The following is a 20,030-nucleotide window of genomic DNA, read 5'->3' on the forward strand; positions in this document are numbered from 1 at the left end:
TTTTCGGTACGTGGGCCTCTCACTGTTGTGGCCTCTCCCGTTGCGGAGCACAGGCTCCGGACGCGCAGGCTCAGCGGCCATGGCTCATGGGCCTAGCCGCTCTGCGGCATGTGGGATCTTCCTCCCGGACTGCACGAACCCGTGTCCCCTGCATCAGTAGGCGAACTCTCAACCACTGCGCCACCAGGGAGGCCCCCATTTTAACAATTTTTAGGTGTATAATTCAGTGGTACTAAATACATTCATAGTGTTGATTAACCATTGCCACCATCCATTTCTGTTTTTTCCTCAGCCCAAACAGAAACTCTGTACCCATTAAACAGTGATTACCCATCCCCCTCTTGCCTGTCCCTGGTAACCTTTATTCTGCTTTCTTTGTCTATGAATTTGCCTGTTCTAGGTCCCTCCTCTAAGTGAAATCACGTAATATTTGTCATTTGTGTCTGTATTATTTCACTTAGCATGTTTTCATCTATGTTGTAGCATGTATCAGAATTTCCTTCTTATAGCTGAATAATATTCCATTGTATCCTTTTAGCACTTTTAAAGATGTTATTCCATTATATTCTGGATTCCATTGTTTCTGCTAGGAAGTTAGACATGATTATTATTGCTTCCTTGTGTGTAATGTGTCTTCTTTTTTCTGTTTTTAAAAATTGTTCTATTTGTTTTCACCTAGGTATGGTTTTCTTTGTGCTAGTTTTATTGTGCCTGTTAAATCTGAGGGTTCAGTTTTTAATCAAATTAGGAAAACTATTGGACTCTCTGCTTCATGCTCTCCCTCATCTGTTTCTAGGACTTCAATTTCACTTATATTAAAACATTTGATACTGTCATGTGTTCCTGAGGCTCTGATCTTTTTCAGTCTTTGTTCTCTGTGCTTTCTGTATTAGTCAGGACTCTCCATAGAGACAGAACCAATAAGATACCTATCTATCTATCTACCTATCTATCATCTATCTATCTAAAGAGGTATTATAAAGAATTGGCAATCATGGAGGCTGACAAGCAATTATGGAGGCTAACAAGTCCCAGGATAGCAGGGTCAGTCAGCAAGCTGGAGACCAGGAGAGCCAATGGGGTAGTTTCAATACAAGTTCAAAGGCCTGAAAACTGGGAGGGTCAATTGTATAGTTCCAGTGTGAAGGCTGGCAGGCTTGAGACCCAGGAACAGCTAATGTTTCAGATCAAGTATGAAGGCAGGAAAAAGTTGATGTTCTAGTTGAAAGGCAGTCAGGCAAGAGGAATTTTCTCTTACTCGGGGAGAGTCTGCATCTTTGTTCTATTAAGGCCTTGAGCTGATTGGATGAGGTCTACTTACATAGGGAGGGCAATCTGCTTTACTTCGTCTATCAATTTTTTTAAATTATTAATTAATTAATTAATTAATTAAGGGCTGTGTTGGGTCTTCGTTTCTGTGCGAGGGCTTTCTCTAGTTGTGGCAAGCGGGGGCCACTCTTCATCGCGGTGCGCGGGCCTCTCACTATCGCGGCCTTTCTTGTTGCGGAGCACAGGCTCCAGACGCACAGGCTCAGTAGTTGTGGCTCACGGGCCCAGTTGCTCCGCAGCATGTGGGATCTTCCCAGACGAGGGCTCGAACCCGTGTCCCCTGCATTAGCAGGCAGATTCTCAACCACTGCGCCACCAGGGAAGCCCCCGTCTATCAATTTAAATGTAAATCTCAACCATATCAAACATACCCTCACAGACATACCTAGAATAAAGCTTGACCAATATCTGGGCACTCTCTGGCCCAGTCAAGTTGTCAAATAAAATTAACCATCACACTTTTCTATTTGTTTGATTTCTGTTGAATTGGTCTTTGAGTTTATTGATCTTTCCTCCTGCAGTATCTAATTTGATATTAATCTGATGTTATGATTTAAAAAATATAAAATATGTTTTCAGTTTTAAAGTTTCCATTAAAAAAACAGCCTTCATCTTTGTCTTGAAATTTCCCATGTCTTCACCCATTATATCCATTGATGGCATATTTATCATTGTTATTTTGAAATCTTTGACTGCTAATTCTAAAATCTAGGTAATCTGTGGGTCAGTTTCTATTGATAGATTTTTTTTTTTTCTTGACCTTGGTCACACTTTCCTGTTTAGTTGCATGTCTCAATTTTTTTTTTTTTTTAATTACACCTTGGGACTATGATTTATTATCATCCTTTGAATGATGTTGAGTTTTTTTTTTTTTTTAATTACACCTTGGGACTATGATTTATTATCATCCTTTGAATGATGTTGAGTTTGTTCTAACATGTAATTAAATTATTTGCAGTTCACCTTGATATTGTCACAGCCTGGTTTTTGGCTTTGTTAAAGTGAGTCTATTTCAGTTTTTTTCTTAATCCTAGAGTTGTCTCTTAGTACTAGTTTGTGGTCTTTATTCCTGAGATATGGCCTTTCTGGGGTTTCAGTGGAAAGTCTCAAACTTTAAATTTTGTCTCTCCTACAGTGGGTATTTACTAAAACATCTGTTCACTTTTCAGCCTTTATTTTCCTCAGTGGACTTTACGGAATCTTGCATCCTATATGAACAGTCAAGGACTCATTCAGGACTTGAGGGGACTTTTACATAGATTTTTGGGCTTCTTTTTTTGTGGATTTCTCCTTTCCAGGATTCCTCCCTTACTTTCCAGTGGCTTCAGTAGCCCCAGACTCCTTTATCTCAGGCCAGTAAGACTGGTAGTTTTCTACCTGAGCTCTATTTTCTGTGTATCTCACAGAGTGGGGAGTGCCTCCTGGGGAAAGCTGTTTGAATTTGGATCTCACCTGGTGTGTTTCCTTTCTTTCAGTGGTTGAATCCTCTCCTATTTCTGCCAGCTTTTCGTCACTTGCCTTCAAATAGGCTTTTTTTTTTTTTAGTTTAAAACTCCTGCCCAGAGTTTGTAATTACTATTGGTCTGTAGGTTAGTCTCATATAAGCTATTCTTTCATTACCAGGAGCTGGAACTGATGTTTTGTAAATGTGTACTATTAACAAATATAAAAATAAAAATAATATAAATTAATAAATGTATCTAACCATTGTATTTATTACTTTTTAATTGTGTGGTAGAGGTATAAGTTATCTTCTTAAATATTGAAGCATTCTACATAAACCTGGTCTTCCTTTTTACTTCCATTCCCAATCCCAGACTCCTGCTCAGTCTGATAACCACAGTTACTTGTTTGATTTGCTTCTCTCTGTTCCAACAGAAATGTTGGAATATATAGTATTCCAACATACATAGTTGGAAAAGAATATATAGTATTCTTTTTTAAGAAGACAAATGGTATCATACTGTAGTATCTTTAGTAAGTTTGTAGATAAGTAGTATTATAACATGGCTTTTTAAAATATTTTTTGTAATGCAGCAAGATGTATTTTGAAATCTGTCCATGTTGATATATATAGATGAATTAATTTTTAAACTGTTGAATAGCATTTTACCATATTTATTTAGCTGTTTCTTTATTGATAGGCATTCAGGTTGATTCTAGATTTTGCCATTAACATTGATAATTCCATGAATATTCTTGTACACATCACTTAATATTTACGTGTTCTATTGGGGTAGATAGTTGGAAGTAGAATTGCTGACTCATAGAGGATGTACATTTACTGTTTTGCTGGCTATTGCCAGATTCCTAAGAGGTTTGCTGTCTACTTTTGAGAAGTCTGACTTTGTATAGTTGGTACCATTGATGATCACATAGTAGCTCAGAGCACAGACTATAGAGGCTTTTATGTGACCAGGGGCAAGTTACCTCCAAGACACTTTTCTCATGGAGACGTTGTGATTCCTTGAGGTAATGTATCAAGAATTCTTACTCCAATTTTTGGTGCATAGAAACACTCAGATGTTCACTATTAATATCATTCTTACTGTCATTAATATGTTGGATGTGAAAATGATCTTGGTGATGTGATTTCATCAGAATTTAATAGGCTTAGCTCTTTAGCACTGACTAATAAGATGATTTTAGTGATTGATCCTATCTGGAGTTAGGTGTAACCAGTAGAGCACTGGTTTTCTACTTTGGCTGCACATCAGAGTCACTGGGGAGCTTTGAAAAATTCAGAAGCCCTGGCTGCACTCAAAATCAATGAAAACAGCAACTCTGTAGATGGGACCCAGGCATCTGTAGTTTTTAAAGTTTTGTAGATAATTTCAATGCGCATTCAGTTTTCAGAATGTCTGAGATAGAATGTGTACGTTCTTTTGAATTCTTCCAGAAAATTCATTAAAGTTGAAATTGAAAGGAAAGTAATTTTGTTTTCCTTTGGTAAAGGACAACCTTAAATAGTTTGTGCTACCATCTATTCCTTAATTTTCAGCTGTTTTATGCTTTGATTGGATCTGGGATACATCTTTAAATTAAGTAAAGAGCAGATTAAGGATGTTATTCTATTCTTTCAATTTATGGGCATGATTCCGCCGCAAGGAATCCTGTTTTCTTCTTTTCTAATGGCTAGATTGTGTTCTTACAGTTTTTCTGCCTTTGCGTAAGGTACTTTGAAAGACATGATATTAAACATAGTTTGTAATTGTAGAGTTTTATCATAACTGGTATATGATATATCAACACTTAATTTCATATGGTTAGTTAATATGGCCAGTTATGCTGTTTCAAATTTTTTATTTTGAAGTACTTATAAATTCACATGCAATCCTAAGAAATACAACAGAGAGATTCCATGTACCCTTTGCCCAGTTTCCACTAATGGGAACATCTTGCCAAACTACAGTACAATATCACATTCAGGATAGTATTGACAGTCAAGATACACAACACTTTTATCACCACAGGGATATCTCATGTTGCCCTTTTATAGTCTCACCCACTCACCTCCAACCTTCATCCCTTCCTTGACACCTGGCAGTTACTAATCTATTCTCCGTTTGTATAATTTTGTCATTTCAAAAATGTTATATAAATGGTATCATATAGGATATGAGTTTTTGGGAATTGGCTTTTTTATCACTTAGTATAATTCTCTTGAGATTCATCCAGGTGGTTGTTCTTATCAATAGCTTGTACCATCTTATTGCTAAACAGTGGATGTACCACTGTTTGTTTAATCATTTATCCATTGAAAGGCATCTGGGTTATTTCCAGTTTGGGGCTATAATAAATAATGCTGCTATAAATAAATATTCATGTACATTTAAAAAATTTTGGTAAAATACACAATGTAAAATTTACCATCTTAAACATTTTTAATGGTACATTTCAGTAGCTTTAAGTATATTTACATTGTATAACTATGACTACCATCCATCTGCAAAATCCTTTTCATCTTGAGAAAGTGAAACTCTGTGCTCATTAGACACTAACTCCTTGTTTCCTTCCACCTGGCCTTTGGCAACCACCATTCTTAGTTCTGTCCCTATGAATTTGACTACTCTAGGTACCTCTTATAAGTGGAATCATACATTTGTTTTTCTTTCATGACAGGCCTATTTCACTTAGCATGATGTCCTCAAGGTTCAACCATGTTGTAGCATGCATCAGAATGTCTTTTTAAGGCTGAATAATATTCCATTGTATGTATATATCACATTTTGTTTATCCATTTATACATTGAATGGTTTGAAGCAACTTGAGTTGTTTCCAACTTTTGTCTATTATGAATAATGCTGCTATGAACACAGGTGTACAAATATCTGTTTCAATTCTTTTGGGTACCCAGATGTGAAATTGCTGGATTATATGGTAATTCTGTTTTTAATTTTTTGAAGAACCAGTGTACTGTTTTCCATTGCAGCTACACCATTTTCAATTCCCAGTAATACTGCACAAAGATTTCAAATTCTCCACACCCTCATCGACACTTGTTATTTTGTTTTTTGTTTGTTTGTTTGGTAATAGCCATCCTAATGGGTATGAGGTGGTATCTTGTGATTTCAGTTTTCATTTCCCTAATGATTATGCTGTCAAGTATCTTTTCATGTGCGTTTTGGCCATTTGTATATCTCCTTAAATGTCTGTCTCCAAAAAGGGAGACAAGGGCTAGCCTTTTAAATTCCCTGGAGGTCACTTCATCTGGAGGGAGAGGCACTGCAACAATGGCTGTCTGCCTCTGAGTCTGTACCTCTGTGACCAGAACTAGCAATCAGAGCACAGATTCTGGTATTTGGAGGAGAGGGTCTTTATTGCCCACCCTGGCCCTCACAAGCTATGTGCAAGCTGCTCTAGGAGCATATGCCCAGCTGCCTGCCACAGGGTTGGGGATAGGGTGTGGGGAGGCTACTGTGCAAAGAGCTGAAGTTGACCCAAATTAACCACAGTTTACAATGAAGCTTTCCCCTGGAAACCTTCCTCTTTAATAGACTCCAGAGTTGTATAATACTTAACGTTAGACAGATTCTGTCAGGCCAGTTCTTGTCTAGGTGGGGAGACAGATTCCTGGTGCTTCTTACTCTGCCATCTTCCCTCTAGCTCCAGCTTATTAATTTTATATCAGACTATTCTGATTCAAGGTTATTAATCCTATCTATAACTATTTGCATATACTTTAAAATTTAAAAAGATGCCATTTATCATTTACCTTTGCATATGATGTCTTTTGCCTTGTAGACATTTTAAATTTTATGTGGTTTTATCAATGAACCATCCTTTTGATGGATTCTGGCTTTGATAACGTTCAATGTAAAATATTCTACTTTAATGTTAACACAAGTAAAAATAAAAAATAAAATCTCTCTCAAAAAAGACTGATATAAAAAGACTGGTATTTATGCCTACTGTGTGATGGCTTAATCTTTTTGGACTTCTTTTTTTAGATTTTATATGTTTAAATCATTAATACTTACAAGGTTTCAGATTTGTGTGTAGTGTGGGGTAGGAATTTAATTTGTGTTTTTTTCCCCCAATAGGTAATGTATTGTGCCAAGAAAGTTTACTGAATAACATAGATTTCCCACTGGTATGAAAAAGCAGTGTTATTCTCAAATTCTATTAGGATATACATGAGTTTGTTTCTAAACTTGTTGGTCAGTTCCATTACTTTTTTTTTGTCCATTGCTACACTATTGTTCTTAGACTTTGTCTTGAGGGCAACTCTGGTTCCTTTTCCACCTAATTTTCCTAACATATTTGTTTTTTCTTATTTAAAATTTTCTTGATTAATCTTAAAGGTAATATGTTAGAGTATCTTTGTTATTTTCCCACTGTTATTTTAATTTACATCAATGTGGGGAAAATTAATATGCACTTAAAAGCACTGTGACACTTTATTGATTTACTACAGTCAATTTTCATTTAGATTTGCCTGCACATATATTCTTTTCTTTGCACTTAATTCCCCACCCCTCTCCCCTACCTTTTTTTTTTTTTTTTTTTGTCTTTGAGATTTTACTTTGTGTTATTTTGCCTGTTACTGAAGAACACCCTTTAATATTTTTCATTAGTACAGGTCTTGCTGGTGATGAATTTGCTCATTCTTGTTCACCTGAAACTATTTTTATTTCACTTTCATTTTTGAAGGTTAATTTTACTGGATATAGTGTTCTGGGTGAGCAGATATTTCCTTTCAGTGCATTGAAGATAACCACCTTGTCTAAATGCACTTGGTATTGGGGTAGAGGGTAGGGGTAGACTTGCTTGGTTCTAGCTCAGCCTTCCTGTGGGGATGTTGGCCCTTTCAGTCCCTAGCTTGCTGTGGGAAGTGTCTCCTATGAAACTCCCTCCTTTAATGGGCTCTGGGTTTGACTTATGCCTCTCCTTGATGCCACGGAATCAAATTCAAGTGTGCAAGTGTTGGCAGATGCTCACAGTGCAATAATAATAGCTTTAGTCTTCAGTTTACCCCCAGAAAAGCTCGATACTTTTTATAAGGTTTTTAATGCTTTTAAGGTGGTGTTTTTCATATTTTATCTAATATTTTTGATAATATTTGGTGGGAGAATTGCTCTTAAGAATTTAGTCTGCCATTATCAGAAAACTTTGGTAATCTTTTCATTGTTATATTCCAGTTTGTAATTTCTCTTATCAGCTGAATCTAATTGTTTAAATCTGTATATCAAGTCTTAAAATTCCAGTTATTGTATTTTTTATTTTTAGAAGTTCTATTTGGTTTTCTTCAAGTCTGCCTGGGAATTTTATCATCTTTTATTCCTTAGTTATATTTTCAATATCTTTTTTTTATGTCTGTGAGCATAAACATGTTTTATATTCTATATATGATTACACTAGTATCTGAGGTCTTTGCCGGTTGGATTATACTTTCTGATGTTTGACTTATTGTTTCGTTCTTGGTGATTTATTTCTCATTCATTTTATGAACTGTTTTTTTAACTATGGGCTCATATTAATTGGAACATGGGAATTCTTTGAGGTCTGGGTGCGCTAAGGTGGGTTTTTTCCAGGGAGTATTTGCATTTGTGTTTAATGGGTTTTTGAAGCATTACCTCACCGAGATCATTTTTGGTTTTTTGTGTTTTTCAGGCCACATAGGTAATACGAATTCTCCTAATTCTGCCTGAACTTTTAAATATTTTTTTATACTTTAATGTTATATAGATATGTATTTTGTTCTTATAATTCTAATTGTTCTTCAAGAGCAGCGCCCCGCCCCCACCCCACTTTGTTTGCGCATGCGCACACGCGCGCGTACACACACCCACACCCACACATGCGCATACACACACACACACACACCCACATGCGTGTACACCCCCCCACAACCCCCCCCACACCCACACACACCCACAAAAGAGAACTCCCCTTCCCAAACCAGCCAAGTGTAACAGGACTTTTCTTGTCTTATGTTTATAGCCAAGGCTGTGACTTACAAGTTTCCTGATTCTTTGCATATTGCGGCATTTTCTAGTTTTCCCTTTCATTGGGCATATCACCCTTTGGGGTTCCCCCTTTTTATGTGGATGATCTCCAATACATTTTCTCCTGCTGCATTGTCCCAAGTCTCAGCTCTTGTCTCTTATGCACAGAGACCTTCAAAACCAGAGCTGGCCATGGCATGCATTAGCAGACACTCCTGGAGAGCATCTGCCTTCAGAACTCACTTGTCTCTCTGGATTTGACCTTTTTCTTAATTTTTTTACTTTAGGTTATTTTTCTTATTCCCTCCCACCTCAGTGTACACTGAAAAGACTTTATAAAACCCTTTATCCAACATTCTTAAGGATTTTGTCCTGAGGAGGCTCTTCAGGATATCTCATCTGCCCCATTGCCCTAATATTTTTCAAATGTTATTTTTAATGTTTCTTTTATAGGATTCAGTTTAGCTGCATTTAAAAGAAACAAGAGGAAACTAGAGCTGGCAGAAAGGGTGGAAACAGATTTCATTCAACTAAAGAAAAGAAGACAATCAAGTGAAAAGGTCAGGAGGTGTTTGAAATATTAATAATTAATGTATCATAATGATATACTTAGTCTGCATTTAGATATATAAGCCTCAGAATAGTACAACCCAGTAGAAATATAATGCATGCCATATATGTACTTTTTAAGTTGTCCAGTAGCTGCATTTAAAAAAAATTAAAAGAAACAGGTGAAATTAATTTTAAGACTTATTTTATTTAAAACAGTGAATCTAAAATATCGCTTCAAAAATGTGATCAATGAAAAAAAATTACTAGTGATCTAGTCCATTTCCTTTTTTTTAAATTAAGTCTTCAAAAAGCAGTGTGTATTTTACACTTACAGCATGTCTCAATTATGACATTAAATTTTCATTGGAAATATGGTCTGTATCTATATATCATAAAGTAAACAGTTGAAAAAGTAGGTTTACATAACAAGTTACATAACAAACATACTTAAGACTTCCCAGAAATTGAATTGAAACTCTGTTTTAAAATTAAAGTTTATTAAAATGTAATAACATTAAAAATTTAGCTTCTCATTTGTCCTCACCACAGTTTAAGTGCTCAGTTAGCTCCATGTGGCTCCTGGCTGCTGTTTTGGTCCTTGCAACTCTGGATGAACATGGCTGTTTAGGGGATAGAGTGTTATAAGGAAATGTATATATTGGATTCATGTAGGGTTTTTTTGTACATTCTAATTACATGTCTCTGTTTCTTGTTCTTATATTTTCTTTGTATTTCATGCATTTGTGTGCCATCATGAGTCTGTGTGTGGCATTTCTTAGGTGTTTTGGGGGATAGAAAAATTAAAAACTGTAACATTCATGCTCACACTATGGCTTAGAGGTCCGTTAGCACACAGTTCATGATGGAGTTCTCATGTCACATCGTCATTTGATATAACTTGGCATCTCGTTAATATTCTTCATTGATTAGTCCTATAATTGCTTATGTACTGGCTAATGCTTTCCGTCATAGCTATATATGGTTTATTCACATATGAATGCATACTAAATCTTCTCTCATGGTGATAGATATTTTTCCAGTGTGTTGCCACATGGGACAATTAATCAAACATTTTGGTCCAAACCTTTTTATTTTTCTGCCAGAGAAGTGTAGAAATTTAGGAGGCAAATGAACAAATGAGTAGGTAGACCTTGGTGAAAGTGGCTAGTAGTGTGGTTCTGTTTCTTCGGCTTTTGCATCCCATGTGATGTCTGAGTAAGCTAATTTAGGACTTCTGTTCTTTTAAAAAACTGATAAAATTTGCATATAGTGAGCAATTTAATCATTTTTATAAATATATATATATATACATATATATATATATACCCATGTAACCCATATACCTATCAAGATGCAGAATATATCTGGTTCTTTTGTACTTCCTTTCAGCCATTCGCTACCCTTTATAGGTGACCACTGCTCTGAGTTTTATCACCGTAGATGTTTTGTGTTGCTCTTGAACTTTATATAATTGGAATCATACAGAATGTACTCTTTTCTATTTGGTTTCTTTCACAAAATGTTTTTGAGACAGTGTGTCACAGGTTTATTCTTTTTTATTACTGAATAATATTCCCATTTACTATAAGTTGTTTATCCATTCTCCTATTGATGGACATTTGGTTCATTTCCAGGCTTTTACTTTATGAATAAAGCTGCTCTAAATATTCTTATACAGGTCTTTTTTTCAGGGACGTCAGTTTAGGGTTTTTATGCATAGAAATATCATTTGACCTCATAGAGAATATCTTCAGCTGGTCTTACTCAGAAGATTCATTTTTTTATTCAGAAAATATTTATTAAGCAGCTACTCTTGGTGCTGAGCTGGGTAGTAAGAAAACGGTGAACAGGATGGAGGTAATTCCTGCTCTAATGAAATTTTACATTTTAGTGTCTAGAGATGGAAACATATAAACATGCAGTCAAGTAAGATAATTACCATGTTTGATAACTGATATAAAGGGAAAAAAAAGCACAAGAGGATATGATACAAAGTAACTTGGATATGAGAGATGGAGGGGAGACTCAAAAGAGGACTCCTTTAGTTAGGATGATACCTTGCTAGCTAGAGACCTTTCTGAGGGTGTAACATTTGGGGTGACATCTGAAAAATATGAAGTGAGTTTTACGAGAAGTCAGTGGAGTAGTGTTCCAGGCAAAATGAACTGCATGTGCAGTGGCCCTGGTGGGGACTTGGCACATCGGAGGAATGGAGAAGAGGGGCACTGTGCCTAAATGAACTGCATGTGTGGTGGGCAAGAGGAGGATGGTATGATCTGAAGCTGGAGAGGTAGGTAGATGCCGGCTCCTTGAGGAGTTTCCACTTTTGTTTCATGAATAATGAGTTATTGTAAAAGCAGAGAAGCAACACTGCCTTATTCATATTTTGCAGAGTTCTTTCTGGCTGCTACGTGGAGAATAGGGGGAGGCAAAAACAGAAGTGAGGAGATTAGTTACAAAGTTATTACAGTTGGGAGATGGTGCCACATGGACTGTGGAGATGGAGAGAAGTGAATATATCCAGGATATATTATAAGGGCTCCTAGAAAGACAGGAATTACTGATGCCTTATAGAGAGGGGATTTAAAAGTTTTAGTTTAGTCATAGTGTATTGCCATTTACTAAGGTGGGGCAGGGAGCTGGAGAAAGTATGGCTTCAAGGTGATGGAGATGGGAAGTGGAAATCAAGAACTTTCTTAGTCCATGTTCCCTTAATGAACTCAGATTAACCAATGCTTTTCATTTTCACAATAAAACATATTATCTGATGCCAAGGCACCCTGAACACTGAAAGGTAATAGACCACTTTTAGTGTGCTGTGTTCCTCTACTCCTTTCAGTTGAATTTTGTGCCACCAAGAGCTTCATTATGCTCATTGTTTTTATCATTTTATCCTTTATCATAATTCATTGTCTCTCATAAACTGATGAATATTGAGTTTAAAAAGAGAGCTGTCCGCTTGAAAACTGAAAGAGTTGTTTGTTTGAAAACTAACTTGAAAAAGCAGAATGGGTCTATAAAAATTTGCTGTAGAATTAAGCATGGGCAAACCAGCTGTAAAAGATTGAGAAAAATCGTAAAAATCTAGAAGCTTTGTGCATTCAGAGTGTGTTGTTAGTGTATTTATATTCTTGTTCTATTTTTAGATAAAATAAATAAAGCTTGAAATCATAGGACAGTCCAGGGTGTTATAGGAAGATGATATGGAACATTTGTACATGGGCTCACATTTCAGAGAAAGTCTTATATGAAAAGATTGGCTAGTGAATGAATAAATTGGTTTTGTGTTTTAAATAAAAAGGAAATATTTACAATATGTGTCCTTCTTTATGATTCTGTCCTTCACCCAGAGAATATTCAATTTTTGAAAAATTTAAACAACCACTTATCAACCTGGTTAAGAGGATTTGCAATAAAAGGCTGGATGTGGCAGCAGGGAAGATTAACTGTGGAGTTGGTTTTATGCATCTGAAGCTTAGGGGTAGGTCAGGGGGGAGATTCCCATTTGGCAATCATTGGCATCAAAAGGAATATGAATCCACGTGGCCAGATGAGCTCACTTAGTAGGAGTGAGTGAAGATAGAGGTCTGAAAACTGAACCCTGGGCCAGGCCAACATGTCTACATTGGGAGGAGGAGAAACCAACGAAAGAGAAAGATGGAGCAGCCAGTGGGGCAGAGGGGCCACCAAGAGAGTGTCTGGGAGGCAGAGAGGAGCATTCAAAGTCAGGCATCACCTGGGTCAAGTGCTGCTGACAGAACAGGTGGGAGGACAGAGGACTGGCCACTGGACTCGGCACCTGGAGACTTTGGACCTGGATGAGGACAGTTTCCATGACGTGGTGGATTGTAGAGCAGGTGGAGTGGGTCCGTCAGGGAGAACAGGGTGGAGATAATTCTTTTGAGAAGTTTTGCTGTGGAGTGGGGAGAGAGAGGTGGGAAGATAGGGTCAAGACACCGTACCACAGTTACCTTGTGTGAATTCACTGAGTAATTTCACCTAGCAAGGCTCAGTTTCCTTATCTTTAACTGAAAATAGTGATAATTCTGTTCCCGTAGCAGGGCTGTTAGGAGGAACAGATGTGTTAATGGATGAGACACCATCGTTTTTGACTTTGCCATTGTTTGCCTTCATCTCAGCCAAAAAAGAAGGGAAACTGCTACTCTGGGTGCTACTCTGGGTGGAATCTTGTAATGGAGAAAGGGAGGGTGGTAATGGAGGTCACTAGTAGTGGGGGAGAGGTGGAATTCAGGCATGATTCAGATGGAGTATTTTTCACCCCTGACATGACAGGAAAATATTTTTAATATTCAGAATATATGAACTGTAATGTGTACAAAGCACTGTGTTTGACTAGGACCCAGCTTCTGCCTTTAGGGAAGGATGCGGGCCACAGGCTTTGTTTTGCAGGTGTTTGCTGTATAACCTTGGCAAAGGTAATAAAAACGCTCCGAGAAAGAAAAGACCACCAGATAAGGAGCTAATGGTGCAGAAAATTATAATTTTTGAGAGGAAGCGTAGCAATTTTTTAGAGATGTGACAGGAAGGGACAAATAGCTGTTTTCTAAATCAACCTGTATTTAGTTTATTTCTCCCTGTCCTGTGTGTATAGTTTCAACATAGTTTTGGTTAGCCAGCATTGACTAAAACCTGGAACTGCTGTGTGTTGTGGCTACATAAAAGAATCTGTGAGTTGGGTATATAAATATAATAAAAAGAATAGAGTTTTTGGTAACTTTCCTAATGTTCACTTTTTTGTTATTCAGTGTTGAAGGAGATAAATATTGTCTTGAAAGGAGTATACAGTAGAATAAATATTTTAAAGCCTGAAAATAAAGTAAATAAATTTAGCAATTTTTGTTACATTGATATTTCTCGTTTTTCTTAAAAAAGTAATTGATTGTCCAGACATTATCACAATACTAACAGAAATCAGAATTAAAGTAAGAATATTTAGTCAGCTTGCTACCTCAATTAATTAGAGTATTTTTGTTTTCCTTTGTCTTTGACCATTTACATTTGACTTAGTTTAAAATAAGAATGGTTAATTAATGGAATGCTTTTGGCTGCAAACAACAGAAAACCTGATGGTGACTTAAGAAATGCATATTGGTCCCCCTGCTCCCTGGCCCTCTGCCTCATAATAAAGAATTTTGGAGGTGGGTGGTTGCAAGCATTCATTAGCTCAGGTTTCCAGTGATGCTGGAGCCAACGTATCTGGGATTTCTCTTGGGCCTTTTCTCTCATGCCTTTTGTCTTATGGATGGAATATGGCTCCTGTAATTTCAGGTGTCACATCTGCATTCAAGGTGAGAAGAAGGTGAGACCATGGAGGGTGTGGGCGGGGAGACTAGTGCCAGATGCGTCCGTCACTTTTTTAACTGGGATGCAAAAGTTTTCCAGAATCTCTCTCAATAGATTTCTCTTTAGTCGTTCTTTTGGGGGGCAGCGGACAAGGGGCGCAGTTTGGTCACATGGCTATTCCCAGTTGCAAAGGAGCCTAGGAAATTAAGTGGATTTTCCTCATTGCTATCTCGTAGCCCATGGCTCGCTGCTAGGCACACTGCCTTCCCCCCAAAATTAGTTGTTTTGTTGTCAAAGGAAGGGGAGGAGAGTGGTTATTAGGGAGGTAGGTCTACCGTGTGTAGCGTAAACGGAGAACTTTCTTCTGTCGCCTTCTTTTGCACAATTTATATGTCCCTTGTTGCTACAAACCAGTAGTGGGTTAAGCAGCTAATCTACCTATAAATCAAATAAAACACATTTTATCCCCACTTTCAGAATACATGGGTTTTAAGATACAATATGAAAAAATCAGGAATAAATTCTGAGTAACTGTCTGTTCTCAATAATTGACATCTCTGTTTCATCCATGCTTTTTTGGTGGGACTTAGAGAGAAGACATGCTGGAGGGGGAAAAGATTATTATTTACCTGTAGTGCTGTGTAATAGAAAAGTAGTAGTTGTTTATGCTCTATTCCACTCCCCTATCTGTGTAGACCCAACTGTTCTGGATTTTTTCTTTCCCTTGCAGTGTATAGATAGTCCACACTTTGCCTGGTAGTGCCGGACCATAAAAATGACTGTGCAAACTGGAACTGTGCGAAGGGATCTTAATGGCAAAAGATTACGCTTTTTCCATGACCTTTAGACATTTTTGTCAAAACATTAAAAACTCTTTTACTGGTGGTTATAAATGTGTAGAGAAACAAACAAAAAAGTAATTAAACTGAATATTTATTTAGTACACTAATTTAAAACATCAGAATTAAAGTAGGTTTTTTCTGTCTAAAAAACCCTTTATCAAGAGTAGTTGGAACAGTGCTTGCTTTCTTGTCATGTAAGTTATGATATGGAGTGAGCATCTGTTTATGTCATGGTGAATCGTCAAACTCTTTAATTTTGGATCAGCTTTCAACAGTTTATCCTTTGCTCTTTCCATGTTGTACAGTATCTCTCAGCGTTCCTTTTATGTCAGCTTTTTTGCCAGTGTCACTTCTTCTGGGGCATCTTCATCCTTTTTGTCACAACTACATTCCTTATTTATGTTGACAGGTTTGTCATCACTAAGTTCCTCTGACTGAAGATCTTGAGTCTCTTGAACGGTGGCAGTGTTGAAAATTCCCACAGTCAATTATTTCTTCCATAACGTCACTTATTTTTTATTAGAATTGCACTTCCAACATTATCACTTTTTGTTTCTTTGCTTCACTTTCATCTTAGTTGGCTAGTGCCCTTTTTTGATGATCGATATTTGTAAAATGTCATGTGGATTTATCACTGGGAGACAAGGAGGTAACACAACTACACACTTAGCTGTCTGTGCACAGTGACCCATCCGTGACAGACATTGAGTGAAATGACATGATTGGTCACTGATCATGATGGGCATCTAACGTTTACATAGTTTACATAGTGATCTTTGAACTAAAGACCTAGTAGTGAAGTTTATACTTTATGCAATTACTCACAGTTACTATACCACGTAATTGAAGTTTGAACCAGGTTGTTGAGTGACTGGTATTACTTAACTGAGCTGTGGTAACTGACGTTTGTCTGTGTCAGAGCTAGGCAAATGGAGAACTGTGTTTGTGAAAAGGAATGGTGCAGTTCAGCATGCTCCTCTGTCCTTTGTAGTTCCCACATGTGGGCATCTGCATTCTCCCCCTGACAGGATTGCCATGGACTCTCATTGTTGTTAGAATATTTATCAATAATTCTTGTGGTATATGTGATGAAGTGATACATGTTTTAAGTTTATCTTTTGTTTTGATACAAAAAGTAAAAGGTAGTTGTGTTAGTATTAAGCATTTTTGAAAAAGAAAGCTTTCTTTTGGAATGAAGTGCTAATAAACTCATTGGCCAATGGAAGTTCTTAGCTCCTGCTACAGAACAGACTGAATTGTTACATAACCTTGTTACATAACAGAAAGAGTTGCTACAAAGAGGAGATACTTTGGGAAAACAAACAGACTCAATGCACAGGATAATCTAGATTTCATAAATATCAGTTTCAAACAGCTAGCCCTGGATATTACTAGAAGGGGCTCTTTTATTCTTAGAGTATTAAAAGAGGTTGGGGGTATTGTTTGATCTCAGCATTTTTGATGTTTCAAGCCTTTTCTTTCCCTTCATTTTTCACAAGCATATTGTCGAAATAGTTTCCATGTCTTTTTCTTTAATAACAGAGTTTACAGTTGGATGTACATGAAATTCTTTGCCTTCTCCCACCAGTTTTATGAAGTAATTTAAGTTTTCAATTAATTTCATTGGTTTTTAGGTAAAGCAGTACTTGTATAGGGTGGTGAAATGAAAGATAATCAGACCTTTTCTATTGTGTGAATCTTTCATTCTTCAATTTCTAATGAACAAGTTTAGAAAATCTTGCAATGCTTTATACAGTGTTGTGTGTTGAAAACTACTCTAAAGAGATTCTACAACTTTTAATTTTGTGTTCTTTAGCCACCACGTAGGGACATCAAACTGGCCACATGTTTCAGAAAGAAAATATTGGGCCTTGCGTTGTGTGCTTCACATAAATATATTCTATTCTTTTGAAGTATATTGTGGGTAACATTTTTCCCTTTTATCCACCATCTTGAAATTATTATATAAACGCTTAACTGTATCATACTAAATCACTGTTATTTTTTGGGTGAGAGGTAGGTTAAGATCAAAGGAAATAAATGCACAGAAAACAACATGTTTTCATCAGATTGTTCTATTTGTACTTGTGTACATGTTTATTATGTGTGCAGAGGAAAGAGTAATTAGTCTTTTATAGACATTTACTTGATCTGGAGTCTTTCCGTGTTTCTCAAAAAGATGGTTAATGCATAGATATATGAGTAAACAGAAGTAAGAAACTTCTTTGCCTTCTCTTCTACATAAAGAAATATACTTTATATATTTGTGGGGTTTTTTAAAAATATTCATCCTGTGGAGTGATTATCTTCCATTTGAAATTATTTCTTTGAATTGTAAGTAATATATTAAAAATTATATTTTCCTGTCCTAAGACTATCTTGATTACTGATTAAGCCTATAAGACTTAACATGTAAATCAGTAAGTCAGTAACTTAAGTACTTGTATTACTAGATTGCCACCACCTCATGCATTTATGTAGGTTATACAGTCTGATGACCATTATTCCTTTGCAATATAATTTGATGGGGTTTATTTATTTATCCATTTTCTTAAATCACTTTTAATTTTAATTAATTAATTAAAGTGAAAGCAAGTTTATTTAGAGAGATACACGTTCCATAGGCAGAAGGCGGACTCTTTTTAAGCCTCTTTTTTAACTTTGAAGTTGGTCTTTTTTTTTTTTGAATTTTATTTATTTATTTTTTATACAGCAGATTCTTATTAGTTATCTATTTTATACATATTTGTGTATATATGTCAATCCCAATCTCCCAGTTCATCCCCCCGCCACCATGGGGTTTCTTTAAATGTCTATTGTTTGCAGCACTTTATGTCAATTCATCAATTATCCAAATCCAGAACTTTCAACCCCTGATAGCTGGACAACTGCAGTATTTTTTTTTTCTTCTGTTTCAGAAAAAGTTTCTAAGTTCTCATATAAAGATTCAATAGCTAGTAGGTTGGATTTCTTCCCGAGTCTTTCTTAAACCCTTACAAAGCTATGCCTTAAATTTATACTGAGTTTTAAAGTTATAAGTGAGATAAGAGTGAGGCAAGAAATCTGTTAACAGACCTTAACTGCTGTTTTTATTTTGTAAGGGAAGTAACCTGTGGTTTCCCAGACTTGTTATAGGTTGACATCATATGTTCAGACTTGTAAATCCTCCCTCCACTTTTACTATTCATCAGCTCTGTAGAGCCTACTCTAAATTTTGGTGTTTAACAGAATCAGTGGAGGGGAAAAAAGAGCATTCCTTCATTATCATTGGGATAATCTCAGCTGATCTTGTATATAATGTGCAAATCACCATATTATAGCTTTCCTAAAAGGAAATGCCCCCAGTGAATGGAATTTCATTGGAGCTACAGAAAGAAGTCTTCCTGTCTGGGAATTGGCTCAGACCATGATGTTAAGAGCATCAGATTCTAAGTCAGGACTTTTAAATATGTCCTCATATGATATCACCATGTACTAATGATCTGAGTTGACCCATCACAGATGTAGTAGTGTTGACACATGTGTAGCTAATAAGGCCAGCAGAATAGACCAATACATGAGAAGACAAATGTGTACACACACACACACACACACACACACACGGATCAATAACAAGGATGTTTTAAGATCAGAAGATAAGACCCACTGCTTAGTTAGGTTGAAGGAAAACTGTCTGGAGTTTTCAAAGGCCTGATTGGCCTACCTCTTCTGTAATCAGCCTAGAACATTTTGAATAAAAAGTCAGATGCCAGAAACTATTCAGAATTCAAGACCTGGGCTGGGATTACTTGAGGAGTGGAGGAAGTAGGGCAGGCTGAAATGGGGTACAGTAGACCAGGATTTCTAGTCTAGGTTTGCTGTTAACTAGTCCAGAGACCTTGGGCAAACATGGACTCTCTCTAGACTTCAGTTTCCTCAGCAGTAAAGTCAGCATGCTGGACCAAGTGATTACCATCATTCTTTCCAGCTTGATAATTCTCTAATATATTATCATTGGCAACATGGAGTTTGTCCAAACCTCTTGATCCTCTCATTGAGAGATCCTTTATTTTAGTGTATGCTAAACCTGGCTGGCCATTATCTTCATCGGGATAGTTGTAAAACTCGATTTTTAGGCTCTACTCTCAATATACTGATGAAAATCTGCAGGGGTGTGTGAGGTATTGGGCCAGCATTTGAGACTCATTGCTTTTTCTGCCTAATATGTCACAGTGGGCCTAGAAAAGCTGCTTAGTAATCGTTGCTTAAATGAACATAGAACGTTCTAGAGGAGTTAGTAATTATATACATGATTGCATTCAGTTAATAACTTCATGTCCAGTCTTATTCATTTAGCTCTCCTGAAGGTACCCTAGAGCTCTTTTCTCCTTTCTCCTTATTCCAGAATTTGTCTCCAGGTCATTGTCATTTTCCACAGGTACCTGACACAGTGCCCATTTAATGAAACTGTGTTTGAATGGATGAATCTAAGTTTTTATTACCACCCCCCCTCTTCAGGCCCTGAACTGTTCCAGTTTCTTATTATACATTTCATGTCATACCTTAGCTCAGCATG

At 36.7% G+C, this 20,030-nt stretch overlaps 1 protein-coding gene across 1 annotated transcript in view; it reads left to right on the top strand.

The window, feature by feature from the left end:
• Positions 1-20,030, top strand: part of TASP1 (taspase 1) — a 236,680-nt gene that overhangs the window by 64,499 nt on the left and 152,151 nt on the right. The window contains exon 8 of the mRNA XM_007450197.1: positions 9,231-9,337. Coding sequence (XP_007450259.1) covers positions 9,231-9,337 — 107 coding nt within the window. The remainder of the gene's footprint in view (positions 1-9,230; positions 9,338-20,030) is intronic.

This window comes from Lipotes vexillifer, unplaced genomic scaffold (genome assembly GCF_000442215.2).
Source record: "Lipotes vexillifer unplaced genomic scaffold, Lipotes_vexillifer_v1.1 scaffold137, whole genome shotgun sequence".
NCBI lineage: Eukaryota > Metazoa > Chordata > Mammalia > Artiodactyla > Lipotidae > Lipotes > Lipotes vexillifer.